At 40.1% G+C, this 25,607-nt stretch overlaps 1 protein-coding gene across 6 annotated transcripts in view; it reads left to right on the top strand.

The window, feature by feature from the left end:
- Positions 1-24,185, top strand: part of LOC145967355 (fibroblast growth factor 18) — a 134,836-nt gene extending 110,651 nt beyond the window's left edge. For 5 of the 6 annotated variants that reach the window (XM_083092209.1, XM_083092219.1, XM_083092181.1 and 2 more), the window contains 4 exons: positions 7,779-7,824; positions 10,975-11,107; positions 18,092-18,198; positions 18,867-24,185. In XM_083092209.1, coding sequence (XP_082948335.1) covers positions 7,822-7,824; positions 10,975-11,107; positions 18,092-18,198; positions 18,867-19,322 — 699 coding nt within the window. In that variant the 5' untranslated portion in view covers positions 7,779-7,821 and the 3' untranslated portion in view covers positions 19,323-24,185. Of the gene's footprint in view, positions 1-4,558; positions 4,594-7,778; positions 7,825-10,974; positions 11,108-18,091; positions 18,199-18,866 lie in introns of those variants that run through there. The other variant, XM_083092193.1, reaches the window with a different exon arrangement.
- The last annotated feature ends 1,422 nt before the right edge of the window (positions 24,186-25,607 follow it).

The following is a 25,607-nucleotide window of genomic DNA, read 5'->3' on the forward strand; positions in this document are numbered from 1 at the left end:
GACGTCGGTCACAACAAGCATGGTACGTTGAGGAGAGAGTATCATGGGTTATCGGCGACGAAATGAATTCCTAAAACTCAATTAACCGTGGCCTCTTTAACGGCCAGGGCTTAACGAACGCCGAGATGAGACGAGTAATGAATGGTCGTGCAGGATGCGCCGGGTTTCAAACCGGGCCGAGCTATCCGTAGACGTTCATCTGAAACCGATACCCGCCCTAAGAGCATCAAATGTGATCCAACCCTTTTAAGTAGGTCTAAGTAAAACGCTAGGAATGCAAGGGATAGCTTGATGGTACTTCATCAGTGGGGTACGAGATCAATTTCAACGTGAGTCATCGCGAGTTTCTAGATGACACCGTTTCAACAGTCAATGCGTTTTACAATCGTGTAAAGAGCGCCTATCGAATTTTAATTTAAAATAATCTGAAATTATCGAATCAAATTTAATATCAGATTTCGAAGTCTGTTATAAATCGTTGATTCTTTAACAGCAATAATTTTAGTTATCGAATTATTATTATAATAAAATTATAAAAAATAAATTATAAAAAAATTAAACAATTGTATGCCATTCGAGGGATATAATTTTACAGTTAATTAATTAGAAACATTATATCAACATAAAATACATAAAATATTACATGGAATACAATATTAATTTATTGTTAATAAAAACTGATATTTTTATCGTTAGAGCTACAGCTCGTCGCTCATATGCGATTCACGAAAATTAACACATCATTATGGACAGTTTTTCTTTCGCAGCGATGATATTTGCTCATCTACCTCTTGCTCTCTCGTCTGCTACTCTCTAACCGTTTTTTCTTAGCGGGGAAGAAGGGGAGGAGTGACGAGGAGCGTGTCAGAATGAATGTGACGCCGGCGGAACGTCGCGGCTTTCGAGCAAAAACCACGTCGCGTACTCCTCTCGCGTGGCTCCTCTTCTTGTTTGTGCTCTTCTCTTCTTTCCTTCCTTATATTTCTCTTCTCTCTTTCTTTCTCTCCCTTACACTTGCATCCCGCTCGCCGCACGGTATACTTGACGCACGACAGTCCTCTACGTAACGTTACAGGACGCGTTTAGTCGCTCGTCGTCTCTTTAACCGTTCTCCATAAACGCACGACGTCGACGGCTATCCACCACTTCACGTGGCACCAGCCTGGAGACACGAGTGTGCTCGTGCTAGAATAAAAGTCGGACTCGATCAATGAGATAATTTACGCTCTGTATCCCTAGTCCCGACCGGCATAGTTTCGGCACCATAGAACGATTCGCGTTATTTCGACTTATTTTTGCAAGTGACGCGACTTAGTACCTTAATCTTTTGCACATAGATTATAAACAATCTTATTGCTATAAGGAATTTCTTGTTATTACAAAAGTAAAGAAATTGCATAGAAAATATGTATTTTATATAACTTCGAGGGGTAAACCGCTGAGGGCATTGCGGTGTACAGATTTGAGGCATTACTGGGCATTGCTTGGGCATTACTTGGGCATTATTAGATTTTATTGAAGTATTAATGCGTATTATGGACGTTATTAAAGTATTATTAAGTCTTTTCTTCCAAATAATAATTTTAAATTTATTAAAATTTAAATTATTAAATTTTAAAAATTTAGCAGTAATGCCCAGGAATTGGGCATTAGTAGGCATTAGTGTACATAATTTTGATCAGCGGTTTACCCCTCGTATAACTTTAATTTAATATAATTATTATATTCAAATTTGACACTTCTCGAAGTATGCGAAAATATTTTAGCATTTACTTAATAAGAATGATGAAAAATGAAGATAATAAAAGCAAATAATTTGTTTTAATTTTTGTATTATTAACAAAAAGAAAACTATTCATAATATAAAGTTTTTTTAGCATTAATCAAATTAAATAGTACACGTATAACTGTATAAAAATTGAAACAATTTTTCTCGGAAAAATTTAAATGATCAAAATAATGATCTGACGCATCAAGCATATGGAAGACAACTGTAATATTGTCTCTGATCTAGTAAATGACGATGACAAATTCGATGATAATTCGCGTAATCTCCTGGAACCCAGAGGTAGCGGGATTAGAAGGTACTTTTCATGGAAACGGCGCGAATGACTGGCTCATGTAAATCCGGCAAGAATGATGCGTGAAATTTGATGTGTACGGTCGCGACTATTTCCGATTACTCATTGATCTTGATCGTTAACGAAACACGCACATGGATGAGTCCAAATTTACTCTTTGATGTGTGAAAGATTTATTATACACTTGATATTGTCTGGAAAATTTATGATATTAGTTTGCTTCATAATTGAAAAAGATTATAATTGCAAAATTTTCTCTTTGAGAAGGAGAAATAAATGAATATATTTTTTATTTATATTAACCATGATTAGTTGTGAATAAAATAAATTAATAATATTTTTTGTGAAAAACATTAGACTTTTTTACGACATGATGACAAGTTGCTATCACAAGCTGCTTCTTTAATGATATTTGCATTGGGGCAAGAAAAATGCAAATGTTTTCTTAGATAGATAAATAGATAAAGATTAAAATAAATATTTGCGAAAACTTTAATGAAATGAGAATAATTAAAATTAAATCAATCATTTTATATATTATAATTATTGCAAAGATCTTTATACTTTTAAGAAACGCATTGATATTTATTTATTATATGTATTAGTCAGGAAAAAAAAATATTTTGTCGCTCAGCAGATGCATCGGTAACATGTTATCGGTTACGATGATTGTATATTGTGTCCATTATTATTCGATTAGGTTCAGTCAGTTAGCGGTCGAATTTACGGGTTCTAAATCAAATGGTGACCCGCGCGCGTTGATGCTGATCGCGATGCGCTGGCGATGCATTGCCACCACGATTGGTCACGACAATTTACTGTAACCGTCTGGGAATCCATTGACACGCGTGATTTGTCGCAATTTGCCACGGCTATATAGGAAACATTTCGCAGCCAGCTTTTGTGACGCGATGCCAGGTGACTTTTACCTTTGGGGCGTTCGCGTAGATCGGCTCGTGCTGCAAAAGCACTACAAAGGTAGTAAATCTCGCGGTTATCCTGAATGGAGACGTCGTCGTTTATCTCCCATAACGCCCCCTCCCATAATGCTGGAAACTTGGAGAATGATTTAGCAAATGCCTTTCAGCTCTTTAGCGAATAATTTCGTTTAATAGTAAACTTATGTTTTTATGATTGAATATATCAATATATCGAGTACATAATAATTTTTATTGCGAAAGAAAACGATATCTGAATTTATCAATTAACGCGGTTTCATAATTTTCACTTTAATTTTCCCTCAGCAATACACATACACACACGTTATAACATGGAGCGATATGTCAAACCGTTCGATAGTAATTCATTTAGTTGGCGACGCAAACAAGTCTCGATATACGAGTCGGGCAGTTTTGTGGACGGTGATCTAGGTGATAGATTAGCTTGCTCATTAAACGACATTGACGATGTGCGTGATCCTCCAGCATGACTCCTCAGGATCGTGGTGTAGTCATGCACGAAATCCGCGTACCCCGCCTAGACGACAGGCGGTGTCCAGCTGAGAGTCATCGGCGTCGGGTCGGTAGCCGTGTTTTTCATCGTCGTGTCGGAGCCTATTCAAGTGTTGGCAGTTTTTCACGCGGCAGGCGACAAATATCCCCACCAAAATCCCCTTTAGATGAGTCCCCACGTGGTCCGGGATGTCGCATCCTCGCCGGCATTCACCGTGCTGATCCCGTCTAAGTCGCGCGTACTCGCGGAGTGATTTTTCGGATCTACTATCGCGATCGGGTCGTCGTTCCAAGTCAATTATTCCCAACGAGAGAAGTGATTTCGCGCGCCAACGAATCCACCGCAGGGTAATTTAATTTTCCATTCGCGGTTCACAGACAATATCTCGTCAATAGTGGATCGATTGTGATATTCAAAATTAAAATTCGATCATCATTAATTGCTCGACAATTAATGATGATGTAAAGAGCGAATTATCGCTTTTACAACGCCTGGGAAATCCCGTTCTCGTAACTGCAGGGATTCGCGTATTACGTCAGCGTTACGATTCACGTTGATATCTACTTAAATCCAGGTTAAACCTCGACTCGAAAGCTTAGACTAGGCTTTGATAGGCTTGTGTGTGACGCGAATTCACTGCTTATAACGTATATAAGCTTGACTCGAGAATTTTTCGCAAAGTCGATCTTGCTGGGATACGAGTCTCTCGCATCACGTTAATCGACACGAAAATCTGCACGATTTTTTTGTTGAATTTCGATGATGATGATGATGTAACGCTGCTTTCGAAATTGGACTTGTTCGCGCCTATCGAGACAGAAGTGCAGTCGAACCGAGTCGTGAAAGTGTCATCGATCTGTCTGAATGTATTCTTCGCGTAACGTATGTATTCGTCGTAGATCGTATATTATCACCGCAACTACAACCGCGAGAATCTGTGACGATGTGTTTAAATCGCTATTGCGGCTAGCTGGTCGTAATTCGTACGGTTTACAATGTATGGATTGAGATGACACGCCGCGAAGCGGAGATTCGCAGCTATGTCTACGATTATCATTGGGTGAGTTATGGCGACATATATTTAGGATAGGTGTCCTAGGATATTCTTCGGGTGTTTCGATTTATATTCGGGAATTTCGTTTTTTATCCTTGATTATATTCTTTCGTTACATATCGTGGGATCCATAGTGAAAAACCTTCAAGAAATTATAGAATTCTATTTTTTAAAATTCTATGTCTCACGAATATCGCTTATTTTTTTTGAAGAAAAAAAACAGATTTTTTCTTTGTAATGATATTTTTTTCACAGTCAGCTATTTATAGATATCGGTACAAGACGCAAGTAACGAACATTGACTGGGATGCTGCGTCACGGACCGTGTGACGTGCGCAGACCGTTCTTGCGTGTTGGAATTTTGTCACGGACGGATTTCACGACGTCCCGGAATTTCGCGAATCTCCGGAATTTCATGACGAGACGCGGTCATGTGTGTACCGCCAATTACGCAGGCATGTGAGTGCGTGTGTTCACGCGATAGTACGCAGCATCCCGCCTCGTGTACCGATCACGTGCACCGATATCGATACACGCGATAATAACTCTTGTTAATCAAGTGACCGAAATTAACTCCAGCTTTTATTTTATTCGAATCTCTTTAAATTCTAGAGAGATTTATAAATTCGATAATGTTATAATAATTAAAAGTGGCGATGTAAAAAATTATAAAAATAATTGGAGCGACGAAGAAAAATACTCGATGATCGCGACTAATAGTCTAACGCTATGGAATTCTTGGTCTCTTGGGCACTCTTTCCATTTCGATGACACTTATCGTGAAACATTCATGGACATCTCGCTCTCGGACGTTTTCCTCCTTACGTCAGACGTCTCGGGAGTTTAATGTATCCCCGCGCCTTTCGACACTGTGGTTACCTTCGTCGCGATACACCGCGTGTATTATCGCGTCCGAGGTGATCCACGGCCGTTAATGAAACGGCTAGCGAGTAGCTGTCAGCGGGACGTCGATGTGACTAAGTTTGCAATTATGTAAACCGGCATCCCGGCGAGTGGGATACTCGTATACCTTGGTTTAGAGACGGCGATCTTCGTTCGATGTGAAAATTGAAAAATCGATATTGACGCTGCTGACGTAAATTAGATACTTTGGAATGTGGCACATTCTAAGTGATTCTCGGTGTACGAGCGACAAGAATGTCACATCGAACGGCAATCAAATGCGTAAATATGGTTTACTTATCCAAACTTTCTTCGTATATAAATATTATTTATTATTATTGTTATTATTATTATTATTATTTTATTATTATTTTATTATTATTATTTTATTATTATTATTATTATTATTATTATTATTATTATTATTATTATTATTATTATTATTATTATTATTATTATAATTATATATTTCTCAAAAGTAACAAGAATTTTTAAAAAATTGTAGGTATATTTGTTTATCATTATATCGAGAATGGATGATAATTTGGAATGATGATCAGTCGAGATACGTGATTAAATTAATTTTCAATTTCCGCCGTGTGGCCCTTATCTTTCGAAGTTCTTTTAAAGAATACTTTACGCGCGCGTAGAGAGGTCCCTTTCGATTTAATAAAGCATAAATCGTTTCTTCACACATCCGGCAGCAAATGTCGAATACAGTTGTGTATTTGCAATCGAGTCGCCGCACCGCTGCTGCAGTCGCGCCGGTGCAATTATACCTCGAAACCTGAGTCGACTGCGTACGTCATATCGTGCTCCACGTTACGACTCGATGTATATAACGCGGGGAGTGCGATGATGAATGCATGGCAAAGACCTAACCCGCGGCGAAATCTGTATCACGCGTACTTACCGTGTCTTCCTCCTGACATGGATCTTGCGCAAAACGGAGTAATTCTTGCAAAGATCGCACCGATACCCCGTTCCAAAGATAATGAATTTAATTTACATCGGCGTTTAATCGCGCATAATCGAAATCTCGTATCGCGATTGGGAGCCTCGAGGAAAAAAGGGGAAAATGATGGAAGAGCGATAAAATCCGATAGCTCCGAAATAAACGCCGCGAGAAGATTCCGTCGAACAGAAATGAAATAAAGCGAATATTTTAAGAGGATCGGGGACGCCGAGAGAGAAAGAAAGAGAGAAGGAGAAAATGGCATTCCGCGCAGTGCATCGGGAGTGCATTGAGATGGGTGGGAGTAGGCGGGATGAGGCGAAAGAAAGGCACATTTCGTCCAGCCCGGCGATACCACGAGTATCGGGGGAGCCAATAACCCAGCCGAATTAAAGCGGACGGATAACGAGAGAGTTCCTATACCGGTGTACGGCCGCGATCGTTGCTCACCTGCGTTCTATAACACGAGATGCATTCGCATTACGCAATCGCTCTTGCGGCGCGGCGGCTTGCCGCACGTAGCTCGCGTGTCTAACTGGGTTATTTACAATTGCTATATTCTTGATTTCTACGATCCTCTCCGATATCTCCTCGCCACACACGTTGATCTTACGTGAGACAATGCGCGTTTCATTACAGCTGAAAATTGTAAAATATATATATAATATATATATGTAATAATATATATGTACATAAAATGTAATAATATATATGTACATAATTATATATGAAATTAATTTATTTACACATTTTCTAATCCTAAATCTAAAGTTATTAATTATATAATTTACGAAAAGTGCAATTATTTTCGTTTATAAAAAGATACTGTTTGAAAATGTTAATTATTTGCTTTATGGATTGTTTACATTAATATCTGTCTGTGTAATTTTAAAGAAATCAAAATATATATTAATATGACTAGTGTAAAAAATGTGTAAATAATTAAATAATAACTAGCTAATTTATAAAACGCAGGAATTAATTAAAAGGATAATCTGAGGAGAATTTAATATGCGCATAAATTAGAGTGAAATTTAATATGCGGCATAATCTATTGGCAGTAATGTGTTCTTTTCTAACACTGATTATCTCGGGCATTTTCTCTTATCAATCAAATGCATCCTACCTATACTTTCGATATATGCAGTTGGCAATAGTAATGACCGTCCTGCGCGAGTTTACTATATAATCAAGTGAAATTTATTTGCATACGAAATCACTTAGAATCGCTGCAAATTGGAATGTATTCGCGATAAAACAGTCTTATCGCGTATTCCAGTTCATATTCCCGGTCGACATTTTTAACTAATGGATGTATTTTTGTTGTTTCTAGGTTACCACAGCTTGCCGTTTTAGCGAAGATTTTGTGCCTCCTGATGGTGAGTACCAATTGTATTAATTATTTAACACCAACAGAAATTGTAGTTTTCTACGATATATGCATGAATATACAATTTTTTATATTATCTTTATATTAAATTATTGAAAAAAAACGAATGGGATTATAACATATACTCTATCATAATTATGTTGTTTAAAAGACTTGTGGAGAAAGGGAGATCTCGAAAAATTTATATCGATTTATAAAAATTAAGAAGAGAAACGTATAGTAGACAAGTACAGAGAGCCCAGAGACTGACGCATTCATCGCGCTATAATTGGTTTGCAATCTTATCTCTGAATGTGTCGGACATTTGTAGCACGAACCAATTGCATAAAGGTAATCTGATGATCGGTCGGCCTAGTTTTCGCGAACGGTAACGAGCGGCATGAGGTTCGTATCCGAGAATCCAGCCGCAATTCCGCCGAAGCCGCAAAATCACCTACTTTGTAGCTCGCGAATATATGCAAAGATATAGTGGGGCAGGCAATGCAATCTCGCGCGAGGGTGACTAGGTCAGATCTGAGATATCTCGCGCACGCGAAGAAGAGGTCGGGACCTGAGAGGATCGCGTGCTGAAACTCGTGCCAAGTTGACTCGAGTAAATCGGCGATTACGTCGGCCCGCGCCTTACCTGCCATAGATTAATGATCGGGGCGCTTCCACTCCTACGCGTTTACAACACTGACAATTTATATGGCCGAGGCGGCGCTGGCTGCCGGCTTTGAACTCGTCTTAACTCATTGCGGCGTACGTTTAATTCCCCGCTGTGGGCGCCGCGAAGCGCTATAAGTTTTGACGTTGAATTTTTAAGTACTCGCCGTTCATTGCGGTACCGCTAGCTTGCCGTCGCACTTTGATTAACTGCGTACACGATATATCAAGAATTGGTTTTTTCTTGAGGATCTCTGTCGTTTCCAATTCTATTTTTCTATTTTTCTAACTTGTAATTTGTTGCATCATGTTTAAATGTATTTTGATCTTTTAAATTTTTAACAATTGAAATGATTTGTCAATTTTGCTTAATGCATTTAAAAATAGTTTTGAATGGGAAAATATAAAGCAAGTATTAATTTACACGTTTGTTGGACATAATTTTTGTTATTAATAAAATAACCTCTCAGGCTTGAAGATGGTACTATATAAATTGTTCAGATTTGACTTGTATGGCATTTGTTATTTATTATGTTTTTGAAATTAATGGAGATCTATGTTCGACTTCTCAATACGATAAGAACAATCTACGCGACAGTGCCATCGAGCGCGGAGGCTCGAATCGTATTTAAATAAGATTTATATATCTCTTGGATACCGGTCTCGAGCGGTGCAATAAATGGTTCGCCGATCCAATAAATAATTAAATGGATGGTTGGCTGAATCGCGAGCGATAAATTTAGATGTCGCCGGTAACTGTCTGGTAAATAGCGCGACGAGCATATTCGAGAGTATCGCCTTGACGATACGTTCGCGACGTGAGAATTTAATGAATGGCCGATACATAAAATTGCAAAGCTATTCACTGACGATTGTCATTATCCTTCTCGCTTCTCTTTACGATCTGAAAGTCCTGTCGATTAAATGATAATGCGAATATCGCGGCGATGACGCGGAATCAATTAGCGTGTCGAGTTTTTATCGCGATGCACGTAAGGACAAACATGATTACGATGCGCACAGTATTGCGATGCACTTGAATGCATTGAATGCAGAATTTGTGGCATGTGACGCTCGTCACATCGTAAAAAGTTTCGGCGAATATATGTATAGTCGTTATTTAATTTTGTATATTAAACGATAGAGAGAAGAGGCGTGTTATATACAAGCTCTACTTGTCGCTTGAGCTATATACGTGTGTTCGATCGACCATGTCAAAGATATTAAAAGGTGGATGTTACAGGATTATGAAACTGCAATAAAATTCCGCGATGTGAATTTAATTGCTCTCTGTAACCGATAAGCGCAACTCGATCATTCGCATGTATGTTTGTTCATTATTGAGCGCTTATTACACGATAATATTACATGATATTATTACTTAACGGTATTTGCTTGTGATGAATCTTGAAGTGAACAATAACGCAAATTTGAATTTTTAATAATAATCAATTTTAAAATATTTTTATTATTTGATTATAAGGATGTTTACAATTTTACTCGATATCATAATTCAAATTATACATATTAACGAGTTTTACGAATAGATCTATATAAATGGAAGGACACGCGTCATATAATGTCTTTTTAATGATTGTTCGATAAGCTATTTGTTTTGATGTTTCTTTGACGTTTCTATAACGTATCGCATCGATCATATGTGCATTGTCGGCGCCACTTTCGATATAAACAAGACGCCGGTCTCGATGACTATTAATGTTTTGCTCGTGTCCGCTCGTTAATTCTCGAGATTTTCATGCATGCTATTTCCGAACACGATGACTTTTCGTCTTCCTCCGACACGGCGCACTTTTATCGCACGCTATTCGCCGAGCGAATCAACGAATGACTCGATGTCATGATATGTGAACCGATCGTAAAAGCGTTCTTCTTAGGCGGCCGTGAAAGAATTTCGGCGTCTTTAACGATTCTCAGGTCGGTCGTTGTTCTGAAAACACGGCACGCGAATTCTTATCTCTCCCCAGCTCGATCCTTCTATTTAATCGAGAGAAATCGGCATAACGCGCGAAGGATAATATAAAACGCGATTCTCTAATTTTGATCCGAATTGCTTTCTCTCGCTGTTTCACGATTTCTTGATGTTTAACTGCCTTTTATATTTACTTTTTTTCTTTAATATACGATCGTGCTTGCGTATGAATTTTTTCCCGGTATTTGAATAATTCATTAAATATCGGAAATAAAGCTACGCTAAAGTAGTACCGTCATAAAACGAGCATCTTGAATGCGAAGATTAATTCCTTTACAAATCGTAAAGTACATTAGATTTGATATTAAAAGTGCTGCGATTCAAAGTACTCGCAATTATGTAATTCATTTTCACGGAACTCCGTTTGTGATTCATCGAATGATTCGTCGACTTTTTTATGCATTTCATTAAACGGCTTTCGCGGAACAGAGCATCGATAAAACAATTTCACGAATGACGTGGCTAAGGAATTTTGAATATACGAGTGGGCTCTTGTAATTGCAGGTGGTGATGTGCGGGGCGGTGCCGGCGATGGTGCGCTCCGTGAGTCTCTACTCGACTTGCAGCAGCGGCAATGTTACCGTAATAGGCCGCTCGATCAAAGCCATGGGCCGCGACGACCACAATGCACCCTACCGTAAGTAAGATCGCAGTAATTCGCTATGTCTCTTATTGCTAATATCGCATTTAAACGCGATGAATAAAACATTTTTTGAATCAAGAAAATTATTTTACATACACATATATACACGTATGTACAATAAACTTTGTTGTTCTTATCATAATGTTTTAAATTTTGCGAAAAATCTTTTTGTCTATTACGTCTTTATAATTTTTGTAACAAAGAGAGATACTTTTATAATAGTCCAATTAAGGTAAACTTCTTTCTTTCGTGAAGATTTTTTCTTTTAATTCTCCAAACTTTAATATTATTAATTAATATTATTTAATATTAATCGATAGTTTTTCTCTTATTTGGAATATAATCTTCCAATTACCTTGAAAGTGAAGGAAATCTTGTTATGAGCGCGTAGTAACGTAATCATCTAGGATGAGTTAATCAAATCCGTTAATTAAATCGATTCCAGTCACCATCTCAGCGTCTCGTTATCGCTCCGATCGATAGTTTCGTGTATAAAAGGAAGGTTTTGCGTCTGTAATATCCAGACACAATGCAACTAAAGAACTTAATTTACTGCGATTCTTATCAATCGACCTCCGTCGAAGACCTTATATATCTCTCTCTCTCTCTCGTTTTCACTAGTAAATGCCTCCACGGCGGAGAGCTTTTCCGGATGAATCTTCATTTTTACGAACTAATAACTGCAGTTCTATTTTCGCGAATGGAGCATTGAGTGCACAATCGAGAGAGAGGCGAAGGGGGTAAAAGAGGACGGCTCGAGGAGCCTCGATGAATTATGACGTAATTTTGCTTCGTCTCGATTGTTTTCGGCTAGACACTGTTTATCTCTCGCCGTTTGCTCTATCGTGCATCGAACTCTCGCCTTTTCTTCTTTCTTTATTTATTGGATCCTTGTCGCAAGCAGACTACAAGAAATTTAGCTTTATTTTTTTAAACGCTAGGAGAGGAGATATTCTCGACAGAACATTTATATATGTGCTTGCTTGTTTTCCACCTGTATTTTATCGCCTTGACATACATTCACCATGATCGCGGCAACGCTTGTTTATGTGTCAAGATGATACATTTACCAGACATTTGTCAGACATTTCGCATATCTTTGGCTGATTCACTTAAATCGAGTGGATCGTTAGCACGGGATTATGATGAATGACGCTTCTCGCGTTCGCTTTACATAACTCTTTCGTTTATGATAATTTGCCGATGACCTTAATAGTGATCTCAAATTAAGTCTTATCCAATATAGACATAAATAGCGATATATTTTGGAGCTCTAAGTTAATAATTTCTGAAGAGAAGTGAAAAAGTTTATATGCCCTGTATAATAGTATATAATATCATTATCATTTTTCGCGTATAACTTTGCATTAAAACAAATTTATTTAAAATTATTAAAACATGAATTATTCATTCATCTGACGGAGCATGATAATTTTATTTTCAAATTTTATTAATACGACGCTATTAATATATTAGAAAATTTTATCGTAGCTTAAACTTTTTATCAGCTCCCACATGAGTTCTTTGTAAAAACCGCTCTTCCTACGGCGATATTTTTCGGACCCTCGCGAATTTTTCCGCGGGAATTTACGCGCGATATCCCAGATGAGACGAGCGAACCGGGCTGTCCGCCCTACGTGCGGGAGCGAGTACGAGGCGGTTCCTCTCGAGACGATCGCCGTCGAGGTAGGGGACGAAAGGAAGGTTCGAAAGGAGGGAAGAAGGCTCGCTTGTGCAAACAGAGGAGCCAGTTTTCGCGCCGCATGCTGCGCGCCGCGTCTGCACCTCCCCAAGATCCATCACCTTCGCGTATCTCCTTCTCTTCCTTCATCTCCTGCCCCTTTTTACCTCCTCCTGCCTTCTTGCGCGTTTCCCTCTACCTTTTCCCTCCGTGTTACTCTGCTCTCTCACCTCTCACGGCACTCAACTGCCGACAAGTCTCTCCTGACCGGCGATTACTCAAGTCCCTCTCGCGAAGCAGAACGACGTATGTTTTGCTGCACGGGGGATTGAGACACTGTGAGAGCGTCCTTGGTCGTATATCAGGTTTTGACGAAGAATGCGACACGACGAATCTTCGGGAATTTCAAGTCTCCCGAAGTTTCGTTGCCGTGCTAGTTATAGTTACATGACAGCTGACACGTGACTTTCGGTGTTTTTTGTCAAATGGCATAAATCGTCACACTATCTCGATAATTTAAATGAGTTATGTAATCTATGGACATATCGTCATGAAGTCATGAAAATAATGCAATAATTATCATTTTGATATGTTGATAAATATTTAAAAGATTGTGTAAATGTGTATTATTTTTTCTATAAATTTTTTCTATAAATTACTCTCATTAGATGTACTTGATATCGAGCTATGATTTAATTGCAATTCATATTATTAGATATATGCAAGAAAATATAGAAGCTTTGAATGCGAGAGAGAAAGAGAAAGAGAAGGAACGCAGCCAGGAATGATAAGTCATAATTCGAGTGCGTCAGAAATAACACGATAATAACTATCATTTACAATCAAGGTAAATAATAATTATCGACTTTTCGTTACCCCCGCACGTCGAATAAACACAGATACGATCGACGTGACACGCTTATAATTACCATGACGCAACGTACTTACTGCAGATTTAAACGATCTCCCAAGCGTCCCGTTTGACGTTTAATGCCCGAAAATCGGGCATCCCTCGCGACTGATACCCGTGCGAATTTCGACACGAAAGAGGCAAAGAGGGAAAACGATGGGGATCTGTGTACAAAAGGGAAAGGGGTAGGCACGCAAGCAGAAAATCGGCGCATCAGCAGCACCGATCATCCGGACTGGAATTTAATTATTCGAGTCGCGGCGGACTGTGATTACCGTGTCAGGCCGATAAACCAGGCTCTTCACCTGTCGCACCTTTGATCTCGCGATACCTCGCGTTGCATTCCCATCTGTCTTGATGCGCCGGGTATTCGTCTACTGTACATCGTCCAAGAGTGGACGTTCCCGGTGCGTTCGCATCGGCCAATCGTGCGTTTAGGTGTTAATGACAGGGTCGCTATTATACGCGCGCGCTCATAACGAGTGAGCCGCGTCTCTCCTTCTCCTCCTGCCTTTCCCTTTTGACTTTTTCTTGCGCTTTACACGGTCGGTACCGGCCATCTCTTCCTCGCGCGTTGTATTATAGCTTTCATAACGCCGACGCCGCGAAATTGTAGCGCCCCAGTGGTTCTCGATCCGGCGCATCGTCGTCTCATCGTATGTCAATAGCTGCGTCGACACTTTTCGCGTGGAATCGTGCGTGTTCGCGGCATTTTTTCCCGTTCATTTTTTCAACGAGATAAAGATTCCGAATTATCCCAATTTCTTGGATTGTTTCATAGCTCAAGCGGGGGTAAAATCGTTTGCGGAATTTGCCTCGGCGTGATAGAAAAATTCGCAGGTAGTTGCGAACCTGTAACGAGCGGCGAATTGGTTCCTATATCGCGAGGAGCACGTAGAAGTAATATATGGGATCCATTCTTCTCTCCCTCTATCTTGCTCTTTTCCTCTTACGCGCGCAGGCCCATCCTACTAGTTATTATCCGGGGTAATCGTGCCTAAAAGCCGGTGCCCGCTTTTGATTAAAATTGGCTTTTAATTCATTTGGCAGCCTCTAATCTCGCGGCGGCTCCGATCAGAGGGAACCAGAGCGAGGGCGACGTGCCGGTGGGAAGCGAAAGGGAATAGGACGGAGGGAGAGGGAGAGTTGAGGGAGAGAAGACAGAGGTTTGAAGCGAAAAATTTAGTGGCTTCCTCTCTTCATTCTCATACGCGCCGCCGAGCTTGCGAGTGCGCCATGAATAAATTCCAATGTGGCATCTTTCGCCAAGATATATTACGTCGATCGATTGCGGATAGGTCTTGCGAAGGAATGCAGCTCTGCTTCTTGCATGCCCTGAATTTTATATTTTGCGAATAGCGTTCTCTCTCGATAGGTAGGGATTATGAGAAAATATATCATTATGAATCTAATTAATAACTACTTTATATTTATTATTTTTTATAGTTAATATTTTATTCTATACATATATATTTTATTTTATCTCTTTAACTCAGTATCAGAGTTTGGAAATTTAATCATAGAGCGTACTCGTATTATTTTTCGAAACGTTTCCTAATTGAAAATAATCCTGAATGTTTTCGCCGATATCAAGATTTCGCTTATTGCGTTCGATTTATCTCCTGAAATTCTGAGAAGAGAATTCATTGGCCGAGGAGAGATCCATCAAATGGAAGATTGAAATCAATGCTCCGTAGACGCCTGTCTCCGCGCGTCTGGCAACTTACTAACAAACGCGTCAGCACTCGAATGGCGCGCCGGTCTCACTTCCTTTCTTTGATAACGATAACCATCGTTTCGAGACGAAGCGACAGAGTTTCGCTGCTCGCGATTGCTTCAGTCGCCGACGACGATGTCGACGGCGACGAGGTACCGGAAATGTGAAAGTTCGGTAATGGGTAACTGGAGCGAGCAAATACGTACAGCGGACTTTGTGAGACGCGGTAATGTCGTTGCCATCGGGTTGTTATCATCGTATCTTTTTCCGTCGTTGTACCGCAGATATTGCGCGACGCATATCTAAAATTCCGGTGTCATGAACCGGAAGGAAGAGCGAGTATCGGCTTGTATAGTTTCTGACTTGTTTGCAACCATCGCGATACTTACATTATCATGTAACGCATATTCCGTATTGACTTGCTAGAGTTTCGTTATGCTCGAATTTTTACAGCTGCATAATTCACGCAGTTGCTCCAATAAGCGTATTAAAGTAGCGCAGTTACATGTTTTGGACTTTTATCGCATTATCGATTGCTTCATAAAATTTGTTACCGTTTATTAATCGATAAACTGATCTCGATTAATGAAGAAAGTATTTAACATATCACTTTTATCGATATTTGTAAAAATATTTTTTTTATGATAATGAAAATAATTCCAAGGTTTTATTTTTGCTACTTAATTATCATTTAATCGCGTCCAATCGACGGAAAAGATAAAAATTTTTTGATCAAATATGTGATTTATTAAAATTATTAAGTATAGTAATCTATGTATCATATGTGATTGATAGATTTTTATTCATAGATCATTTTTATTCATAAAAATTTATTAATTAACTTTTCAAAAAGCATTTTCAAATAGAAAATTATATGAGATTTTTCTCTCTTAATAATTTTTATTATGAAATATTTTGATTGCTGATGTAGTTTCTTGTATGCGAAGCAATCTATTAAAAAATCCACGTATGTATATTTATCGTCTATCTAAATTGCAAAATAATTACAAAATATTTCATGATTAAGCAATCAGTTGGAAGTTTTTTCGAAATATATATCTCTCGATTATACCATCTATTAATCGGTCGCCGCTTTAAAGGGTACATAATCATGTAGATATTTCTCACTTAAACTATCTCGAGCGATAGATAGAAAGGACAATTATTTGTCCTCTTTAACGATACTATCGGAATTGACGCTCCATTACGAGGTAAACCTAATTAATTAGCGTAAGTGGCGCAATTAATTGGCGCAGATTGTAAAAGGCTAGCGAAACAGCAGTTTGAAATTAAGTCCTCTCTGTCGTTTTTATTGTCTACGGAGAGCCGTGGAAGCCGGATAAGAGAAAGAGATATAAGCACGAGGAAGGAAACAGAAAGAGAGAGAGAGAGAAAAAATAGACTGAATCGAAGAAGGACTTTACGAGGCAGTTCGAAGACATTCTTGATTTCGATGTTGGAGGGTATCCGACGAGAACCACTTGAATTTAACGAGGCTCCGGCAAATGGGCCACCCTGCAGATTCACCTTCTTTATTCTCTCTATACTACTGAAGCTCATGCCGCACTACTAACCCATGGACAAACACTCGATTTCAAGATTGCGCCTTCCGTCACAAAGTTTCCGAGAAACGTTGCGTTCGGCTGTAGACAAACCTATCAGCGAAAGGACAAAACTTTTGCCCTTCTAGTTTAATTCTCTTCTCATTACGATTCTCTTACGTACCAACATATGTCGGAACGAAATAGATTCTTTAAAGCACTACAAACTACAGATTTTTTATCTTAATCGAAGAGAGTAAATGCTCCTTTACGAAGGATATAAAAATATATCCGTTACATTCTCGTCTGTGGTAAACGACAGGAATAAGAAAGGAATCGAATTTCCATCTCTTCTGACCCAATTCTGACGTTACAGCAACGTGTGAGCATATTGAATTAGATGTTTCTCGCACTAGAAATGAAAAGGAGAAGGAGAAAAAAAAAACGTTGCGACGTGCACCTGTACCGGTCGGTCCCTCTTTTTTTCTCCATCCGACAGACAAAGGGTGCCTGCTTCTCACTCGACAAAATTTCGTAACACCAGGTAGAAAGGGTGGAGGAAAAGAGACACGAAGACGCACGGAGCGAGAAGGAGAGACGGCGCTGGCTACGGTGCAACGTGCACTTCGGGGTCGAGGCACGACAGGATCCGCTAAGTGGCAAAGCACACACCGGACGGTCTGTGCCTCCTTCATTAGCACCAACTAGCCTCGGCGGCGGGCTTAGCCGAGTCTTTTCTTCTTTTCTCGATGCCGAAGAACGCCTTGGTAGAGAGGGGTCCCAGCGTCGTTGTAGGTACAACTCGCGCCATAAACCTCGACGAGGTCTCTTCTCGGAAATATGCCAGCGCGCATACCGAAGCACAAAACGGTTCGCTTTGTGCATCCTGTCGCTTGTCCTCCGAGATCGAAGCTGGTAGGAATTGCAAGGGTTTTTTCAAAGTCCCTCTCGGACTGTCCCGAGTTATTTACAATGCAGATTGTTTTATTCCTGTTATTCTCTCCTCCACGGGGAGAGAATAATTTTGAAAACGATTTTTAAGCTCGCGTAATGAACTTTATCGAACTTTTATTTAAATAATTCGCGTTACGAAGTGTTTCATGTTTCTTTCTCTTTTGGTGTGTTACAGAGAAACTCACCACACAATCGGAAGATTTCAGTAGGAAGCTGTACATCTTTGCGGAGAAGAGTCAACGATACATTTGCTTCAATAAGCGGTGGAAACTTGTCGGCCTGGTAATTACTCGCCTACCAATTAGTAGACATACTCCATCATCCCGAGTGAGCGAGTAGATTTACACGCACTGGTAAACGCCTCGCATTGCACTGTTCGTAAATTTCTATTCATCACTTATATGCGGGGCTGTAATTTAGAAATTGGATTATTAACAGTCTGATGATTTAATGCTTCAACGTTTACAACGTGTATTACAAGCCTTAATCTTGCCTGATTCATCGTGCGTTAAATTTACCGCTCAATTTCCTGAATCCGTCTTGCGAGGGGAGTTTTCGAATAATTGTGTTTACTTTTGTGCGAATGCAATGATTGAAAATCATCGATCTATCATCTATACATTTAATTTTCAATTTCGATCTATTCCCTAAAACACAATTCGCGAATTCAAAAGGAAAAAGTATAATTTTATTGATCCATATTTTTATTTTGATTTGATTATACTCTTAGATTTGTATAAACATTTTTTAATCTTTTGCAATTTTACACTTTATATTATAATAAAAGTGAAAAATTTATGGAATTTATCTTTCGCGAATAAAGTTAGATTAGATAAGAAATTTTTTACGACGGAAAAAAGATATTTAACATGCATCCTTATTATCTCGAAGAGCAAAGGATTGAAAAACAGCGGATAATATATCACGAACCGTCGACTGTTTACTTTCAGCCTAAGAAGCAAAAGGGACCGATGTGCCAGTTTTACGAAGTATACAACGGCTCGTATCTGAGGTACAGGAGCGTGGTCGACGGCTCGCGATACATCGGCTTCAACAAGTTCGGTAAGCCGATGAAAAACCCCCACGGCAGACAGGAGTGCTTCAACTTCATCAAGTACAACCCCCACGCCGACATAAACCACCACAACAGCCTAGTGAACGCGGAGATGGGCGGTATGGAGCCGCGGGAGCCGTACGTCGTCTCGAGGAAACCATCGCCGGTGATGAGGGCCACGAAGAACTCCCTGTTGCAGGCCGACAGCGCGAGGGAGCACGCGCACACGTCCACGCGTCGCCATTCGCGTGGGCATTCGAATCGCTGGAAGATGCGGCAGGACGAAGCGGACTCGGAGCCCCGGAGACGACACGAGAGTCATCGCCTCCTCGTCGAGGCCAGCAAGTATTGAGCCGCGTGCGAGCTCGCCGATCAAGACTGCCTCCTCCATTACCCCGTGAGAACCTGAGATCAGACTGCCAAATATATATACGCTGGTGGACCGCTCGTGGTCGGGATGTCAGGAGCCCACTTAACGGCGCCTCGTGAGTCGCGACTCGAAGCACCACGTATTCGTTCGAATTCGGTCGGCGAATCGAGAGCGTGGACGCGACCGCTTGCGAGAACCGTGTGCGAGAACGCGCGCATACACACGCACACATACGCACGCCTTATAGCTGCGCCCGTTCAGTTTCCGTTTCCGCCCGGGTGACGTTTCCGCGGCGGGAACGGGCGTCGTCGTCGAGCGTCCACTTGACGTAAGATCGAGGGAGACGCGGGACGACCTGGAAGCGCGAGCGCGCGAGTTCCCGCCCGACGAAGCTATCTCGATTTCACGCGGTTAAGTTCGATTTACACTTGCCCCGACTGACCCCTTCAGGCAAGTATGTACCTCGTAACGATAAGAGCGTTTTTTTTTCTAATCATTGATTCCTCGTGAGTTTGGTTCGCGCGATGAATCGTTCGTTATCTCTCTGTTCTCGTCTCTTTTTTTATACATTCAATCACTCTCTCTCTCTCTCTCTCTTTTTTCTCGCTCTATCTATTTATCTACCTAGTTATCTATTCTTCTTTCTTTCTTTTCTTAATCTCGTGACGAAGCGTGGCCAATTAGTACGTATTTCTTTCACACTCGATGCTGCGCGTCGCGATAAACTGCGATACAGTCATGTAAATTCGTTTGAGCCGTTATTGCCCAATCGATCGTTTGATGCGAATGGAAGAAATTCACGTCGTAGAAACGCAACCGAACGGCTGCTGTGCTTCGAGCGCGGTCACTGGCCCGCGATGGTAGCGCAAAAAGACGCGCGGACGACGCACGCCGATGGACGTGTCTTCTCGACTTGCCCGACAAAGGTATCCGGATATCGTGAAATGTTCATTATACACATACATTCATGTATATTTTTTCCGAAATTAAAAAATTAATACAATTATCGTAATCTTGATTCGTTCAAAAATGACATTGATATAAAAAATTCGATAAAATGCCCGATGTTGGTGCAATTCAATACAAGGAAACCAAGAAATAAAAATAGACAATTTTATTTATATTATACTGGTGCCCCACTCATTGATTCGGCTCTTTTTTCAAGTTTGAATAAATTTATGCGTAAGAGGATCACGATGTCCGGTGCGGTTGATTCCTTCCCCCGGGAATCAAAGCGGGAACGGGTTGTCGGCGCTGGTCCAGCGAAGAAATACTCGTCACATCGCGGACGCTCGTACGTCGTCGTTCTTACGCCCTCCTGCGCAGTTAGAGCTCACGCCGCGCAAGACTCTCTCGCTCGCTGTGCTAATTACGCCGCCTAACGTAGCGTGCGTGCGTGCCTGCCCGCGTGTATGAATAATGTGTGCGTGCCTGCCTGCGTGTTCGCGACGCAGGCCTTACCGCCGCCGACGCACAAACTCATGGTACGATCGATTACGAACGTGCCGAGAGTATATGACGACCGACGACAGTTCTCCGAGTTTCTTCTTCGAATAATTCAAGCTTATATTTTCCCCTCGAGTCGTCGATGTGTTTCACGGCTACGATCAATTTTATATATCGAGAATATCCTGGAAGATTAATAACGATGTCATTGCGTGGCTTTGAGATACAAGAAACACAATGTTTCAGATGCGGGACATTTGAAGGCTTAATATAAACAAGGCTCGAAAAGGAGCGTCACGTTTTCAAAAAATATTACTTTTGTATTTATATAAGAGCTCTCTATGCTAATATATTGGCAGCAGACAAGCTGTACACGTAATTTTTGAGAATTCTTATGAGATACGCAATGAAAGAAAGAAAGAAAGAAAAGATAAAGAGTATATTTCTATAAAATGGCATCGATTGAAAAACTATCGACGTATATTTTCTAAATAATTTCCCACGTGAAATCTATCTCGAGACACTTTTCCTTTCGAGCATTCGGACAACGGCGATCGGTTGGAACTGCATGTTTGTGCGCGAGCATATATTATATTTGTGTGCATTTTGCGTGCATACGTATTTCGCCTCTGGAACGCGTGTGAATGCGTGTAATATATAATGCATTACCGTTAATGAACTTAATCCTTAGAATGCTATCGCAGACTGTATTATTAGGCTAGGTACATGAATATATGACGCGGTGGCGACTCGACGAAGGGAGCCAGGGACGCCGAGTTCTTTTTGCGAGAACGTCTCGTGCGATCTTATTTTTCGCTTCTATTTTTCCGACTGGACGCTGTCCTCGCGCGTCGCGCCGTTTTATCTTCTACAGGCACGAGAAAGGCATCCTGGGCTGATTCCACTTTCGCAGATTCGCCACGTAAGGAGCGCCTGTTCCCTCTCCCCTTCAAAGAAAAAAAAAGAGATCAATCCCTATATAGGTAGCTTATTTATTGAAATCATGTCTAGGTACTACGAAAGCCGAAACGCCCGAGAGACTCTTCGTTGTTTGTACGTATATATATATATATATATATATGTATGTATATGAAGATATGCGCTGCTCTCTTTTTATCGTTTTCATCGTTGCTCACCGTTGCTATCGTTTTCCTCTTTTCACTCTCCTCCCTTTTCTGTCAGTCACATTCCTTAATTAGCATTTAGCGCAACGTTATTTCGTCACAACCGTGAATCGTTTGATACGATGTCATTAATTATTTGCTCGAGAGTGTTTCATCAGTCTTTAATTCTTATTTATACTTTTTTCTTGAAAATCTATTTTTGTATTGTAAATTCTCTCCACGTATGTAAAAAAGTAAGCATTCATTACAAATTTACATTTATACGCACATGCATTTTCATAAATTCTAATAAGGAGTAATATTTCAATTATACACACACATTATCAAGATTTGAATTACTTTTTTTGAATAATCAGTTGACTTAAAGACATATATTTTCTTTTCTCCGCATTCCTTCACTCGTTAAAACACGTTTTTTACGCAAAGTCTGACAAATACTCAATATTTGATTAATTTAATTGCATATGAGTGGCAGTGCATAGAAAAGCTTATTCCTACGGATGTTTGTATGTGTGTTAAAAAAAAAAGTAGGGAGCAATACGCACGTAGTGACGCCACGTTTCGTACAACGAATCAAAGATTAAATTTTGCAACACGTTTCTTAATAAATTAAGCATTTATTTCTTCGGGAACAACAATTTTCATATTCCGGCAGCCTTGTTTGCCTCTTTTATCACAGACTGCTTTTAATTGTAACAAAGTATTATACCTTTCGGTGATTCGTTATCGGCACGTGGCGAGTGCAAGCTAAGCACGATAAGATGTCGCGTGTAAACAGAAATTAAATGCCAGCAGCTGATCGTGAGAAAGGCATAAAATCCGACGCTTATAATTTAATAACAGTTAACTAATCTAAAAAACATATATGTATTGTATTCTAATATGGGTATTGTAACTCCACCTCTAAAAATTAACCAACTCGTTTTTGTATGTGTAAGCCTAACGTCACGTAGCGACGTGCAGAGAATCACCGCGGCGTTCACGGCGATGTGTAAAAAAAAATGATAGAATAATTTTTATGGAGTTTGCGAGTCTCTTCGAAAGCGAGATATGTCACTGACTGTCATTCTATGTATATATATATTTGTTCGTACATGTATCCGTTCCTATATATATATATGAAGAAGAAAGAAAGCGATTCCCGACCAGCGTCATTCTCGCGATCTCATCGAACTATTCGTAATCGAGTCTCGTTTTGGTACTTTGTAATTTTGAGATTGAGAAGAAATTGCATCGATTTTTTCGTTTAACATTCGCTGGTTTGTACATTCTTACATATTGGCAAAAAGAAAAAAATTTTCCTCGGTCTTTAAACTGTGTATTGATACTATACGATACTGATCGTCTTATCATTCATCTGACTCGATTGCGAGCAGATCATCACGCTTATTCCGAGTCCCTTCCTTTTTTTTATATCCTCACCATTGACGAACCAGAAAACGGTATGAAACGAACAAAACACGAGAGATGAATCTGACTCTACCCCTCCCTATAGATAGATAGTATACATAACAAATAAAAATAAAAAAAGAAAAAGGTAAAATATAAATATTATATATATATAAATAAAAATATATATATGAAAGATGATGTGTATTGTAAGATATTTAATACCGACTTGTCTTAGGCACACCCGATGACGATCGATAACAATGAAACGATGATAATAATTATTACGATGATTGTTGTATAACGAACGACGACGATGATGATATTCTACACTGTAATTCGCGTTGTAATATAGAGGCCCACCCGTTACCCACTAAATCGATGTATCGATGTACCCCGGCCGTGCTGTGCTCGTGTGCATGCGTCTCGAGGGGATGACCGACCCTAGAGGGAGAGAACACTTGCAGGTGCTTCGCATTTTGGACGACGGCCAATTAGCCGAACTGAGATTTTTCTACGAGAAGGACAGGGAGCCACTTTCGTAACTGGCCGACGTTCAACGAGCGTTGCATCCCGGATTGGAGAAATTAGATTCGATTTTGATTGCGCCTTCGCGCTGCTCGGCGTTAATCATCTTGGCTGTAGCGCGAAAGACACACGTACATACAAATGCGTGCGCGCGCGCGCACATACACACACATACACACGCACACACGTTTTATTTACGATGCGCAAAAGTCTATTACGAATGAGCACAGCACGCCCGGCAGCAACTAGCAATAATATAACATTCCAACTTAAATCGCATACGTACTGCGAATTCTAATAATGTGTGCCGCCGTACGAGAGAGAAAAACACTGTCAAATACACGCTCATACACTGCTATTCGTCGTATTTATTATCACACCGACTTCTTATCCCTCTAATGGTTATAATCCTTAGTTCGCATGCAAAACGATAGTATGAAGGAACGGTAGCTAAACCAGTCTCCAGAGAGCGATAAAGTAACGGACATACGATTTGGTCCAACGAGTTATGCAAACTGCAGAAATGTTTGCGAAAAAATGAAGACGGGTTTGTCTCACCCGCGTGACGTAGTTAATCTCTCGTTTCTCTCCCCGAAGTAGAGTAATAATAATAAAGTTTAAGACTCGGTAATGATAGTCGTTAAATAATTTGTTTCTCTTTATAAGGGAGGGAAAAGCATCTCGCTATGCATTTATTTCTAATAATTTTGTAAATGGCGCGTTTTACAGATATAAACTCCAAATTTGTATAATAATATGACAGACATTATTATTGTAGATTCTTTTATGACAGCGTTAAAAAAAGGGGGATTCCAGCGTCGTGAAAGAAATTCAACTTCACAGGGAGCGCCGAATTTTTACCGGTGATGGATTTGTGAGGCTCTCAATATACTTATCCATCCACTCGAGACGGAAAGCTAAAATCAAACACATCAAACACGTTCTGACGGCGGCGGCAACACGATCCGCCTGAGAGGTTCTCTATTTGCAGCGATGGTTGAGAAAGAATCAGGATTTTCTACACACTTATATAGAAGGGGGAGGAAGGAGGGAAAGAGAAGAAGACGTAAAAAGAAAAATATGTTCATGAATCTCGTCTGTCCAAATCTCGAGCTGCTCCCCATAAATCTCGCGCTATCTTTCATTCAAGTTTGTTTAACTTAAAATCGGCCCGTGAAATCGTTGTGAGTTGCACCCTCCTTATCCTTACACAAAGTCTACCGTTTCGTTCTCCTCCCTGCCGAATCTCTCGCGTACCCCTTTTCCTTCCTTCGGCCCCTCTATATCAACGTACATTCACGCGTCACCGGGTAGGTTGACAATGTCCTATGGTGCGTAAGTTCCCGCATCTAGATCCTAAGATTATCTTCTTCGACGTGCGGCTTTCCTGCTCCCCTATCGGAAACTCTATCTTACCGGATAATGCCCGCAATCCGCTTTCGTAGCGGATGCGGCGGATTGGTGTCCCGAGATTTCACACGAAATGCACGGACCAGTCGACGGTACAGTAAATAAATTATTTAAAATCTGCATTATGAGATTCATGCGACTAAATGTGAAACTTATGTATTGTTCATTTGAAAGTCAATTTTTGTCTCTACTTATTGTTTTATTCGCTTAGCCGATTATGCATGTCAATATTAATACTTTTAAATGATCATCACAATGATCTTTAAATGAAGAGGTACAGATATTGTGTATCTCTTAAATATCCTGCACATTATTTTAGCAATTATCATTTATAATAATCATATTTATTTAACTCGAACATAGAATGAAT

Source organism: Camponotus vicinus, unplaced genomic scaffold, assembly GCF_025532165.1.
Source record: "Camponotus vicinus isolate PSW18456_S1 unplaced genomic scaffold, iyCamVici1.0 SCAF_1, whole genome shotgun sequence".
In the NCBI taxonomy this organism is placed as follows: Eukaryota; Metazoa; Arthropoda; class Insecta; order Hymenoptera; family Formicidae; genus Camponotus; species Camponotus vicinus.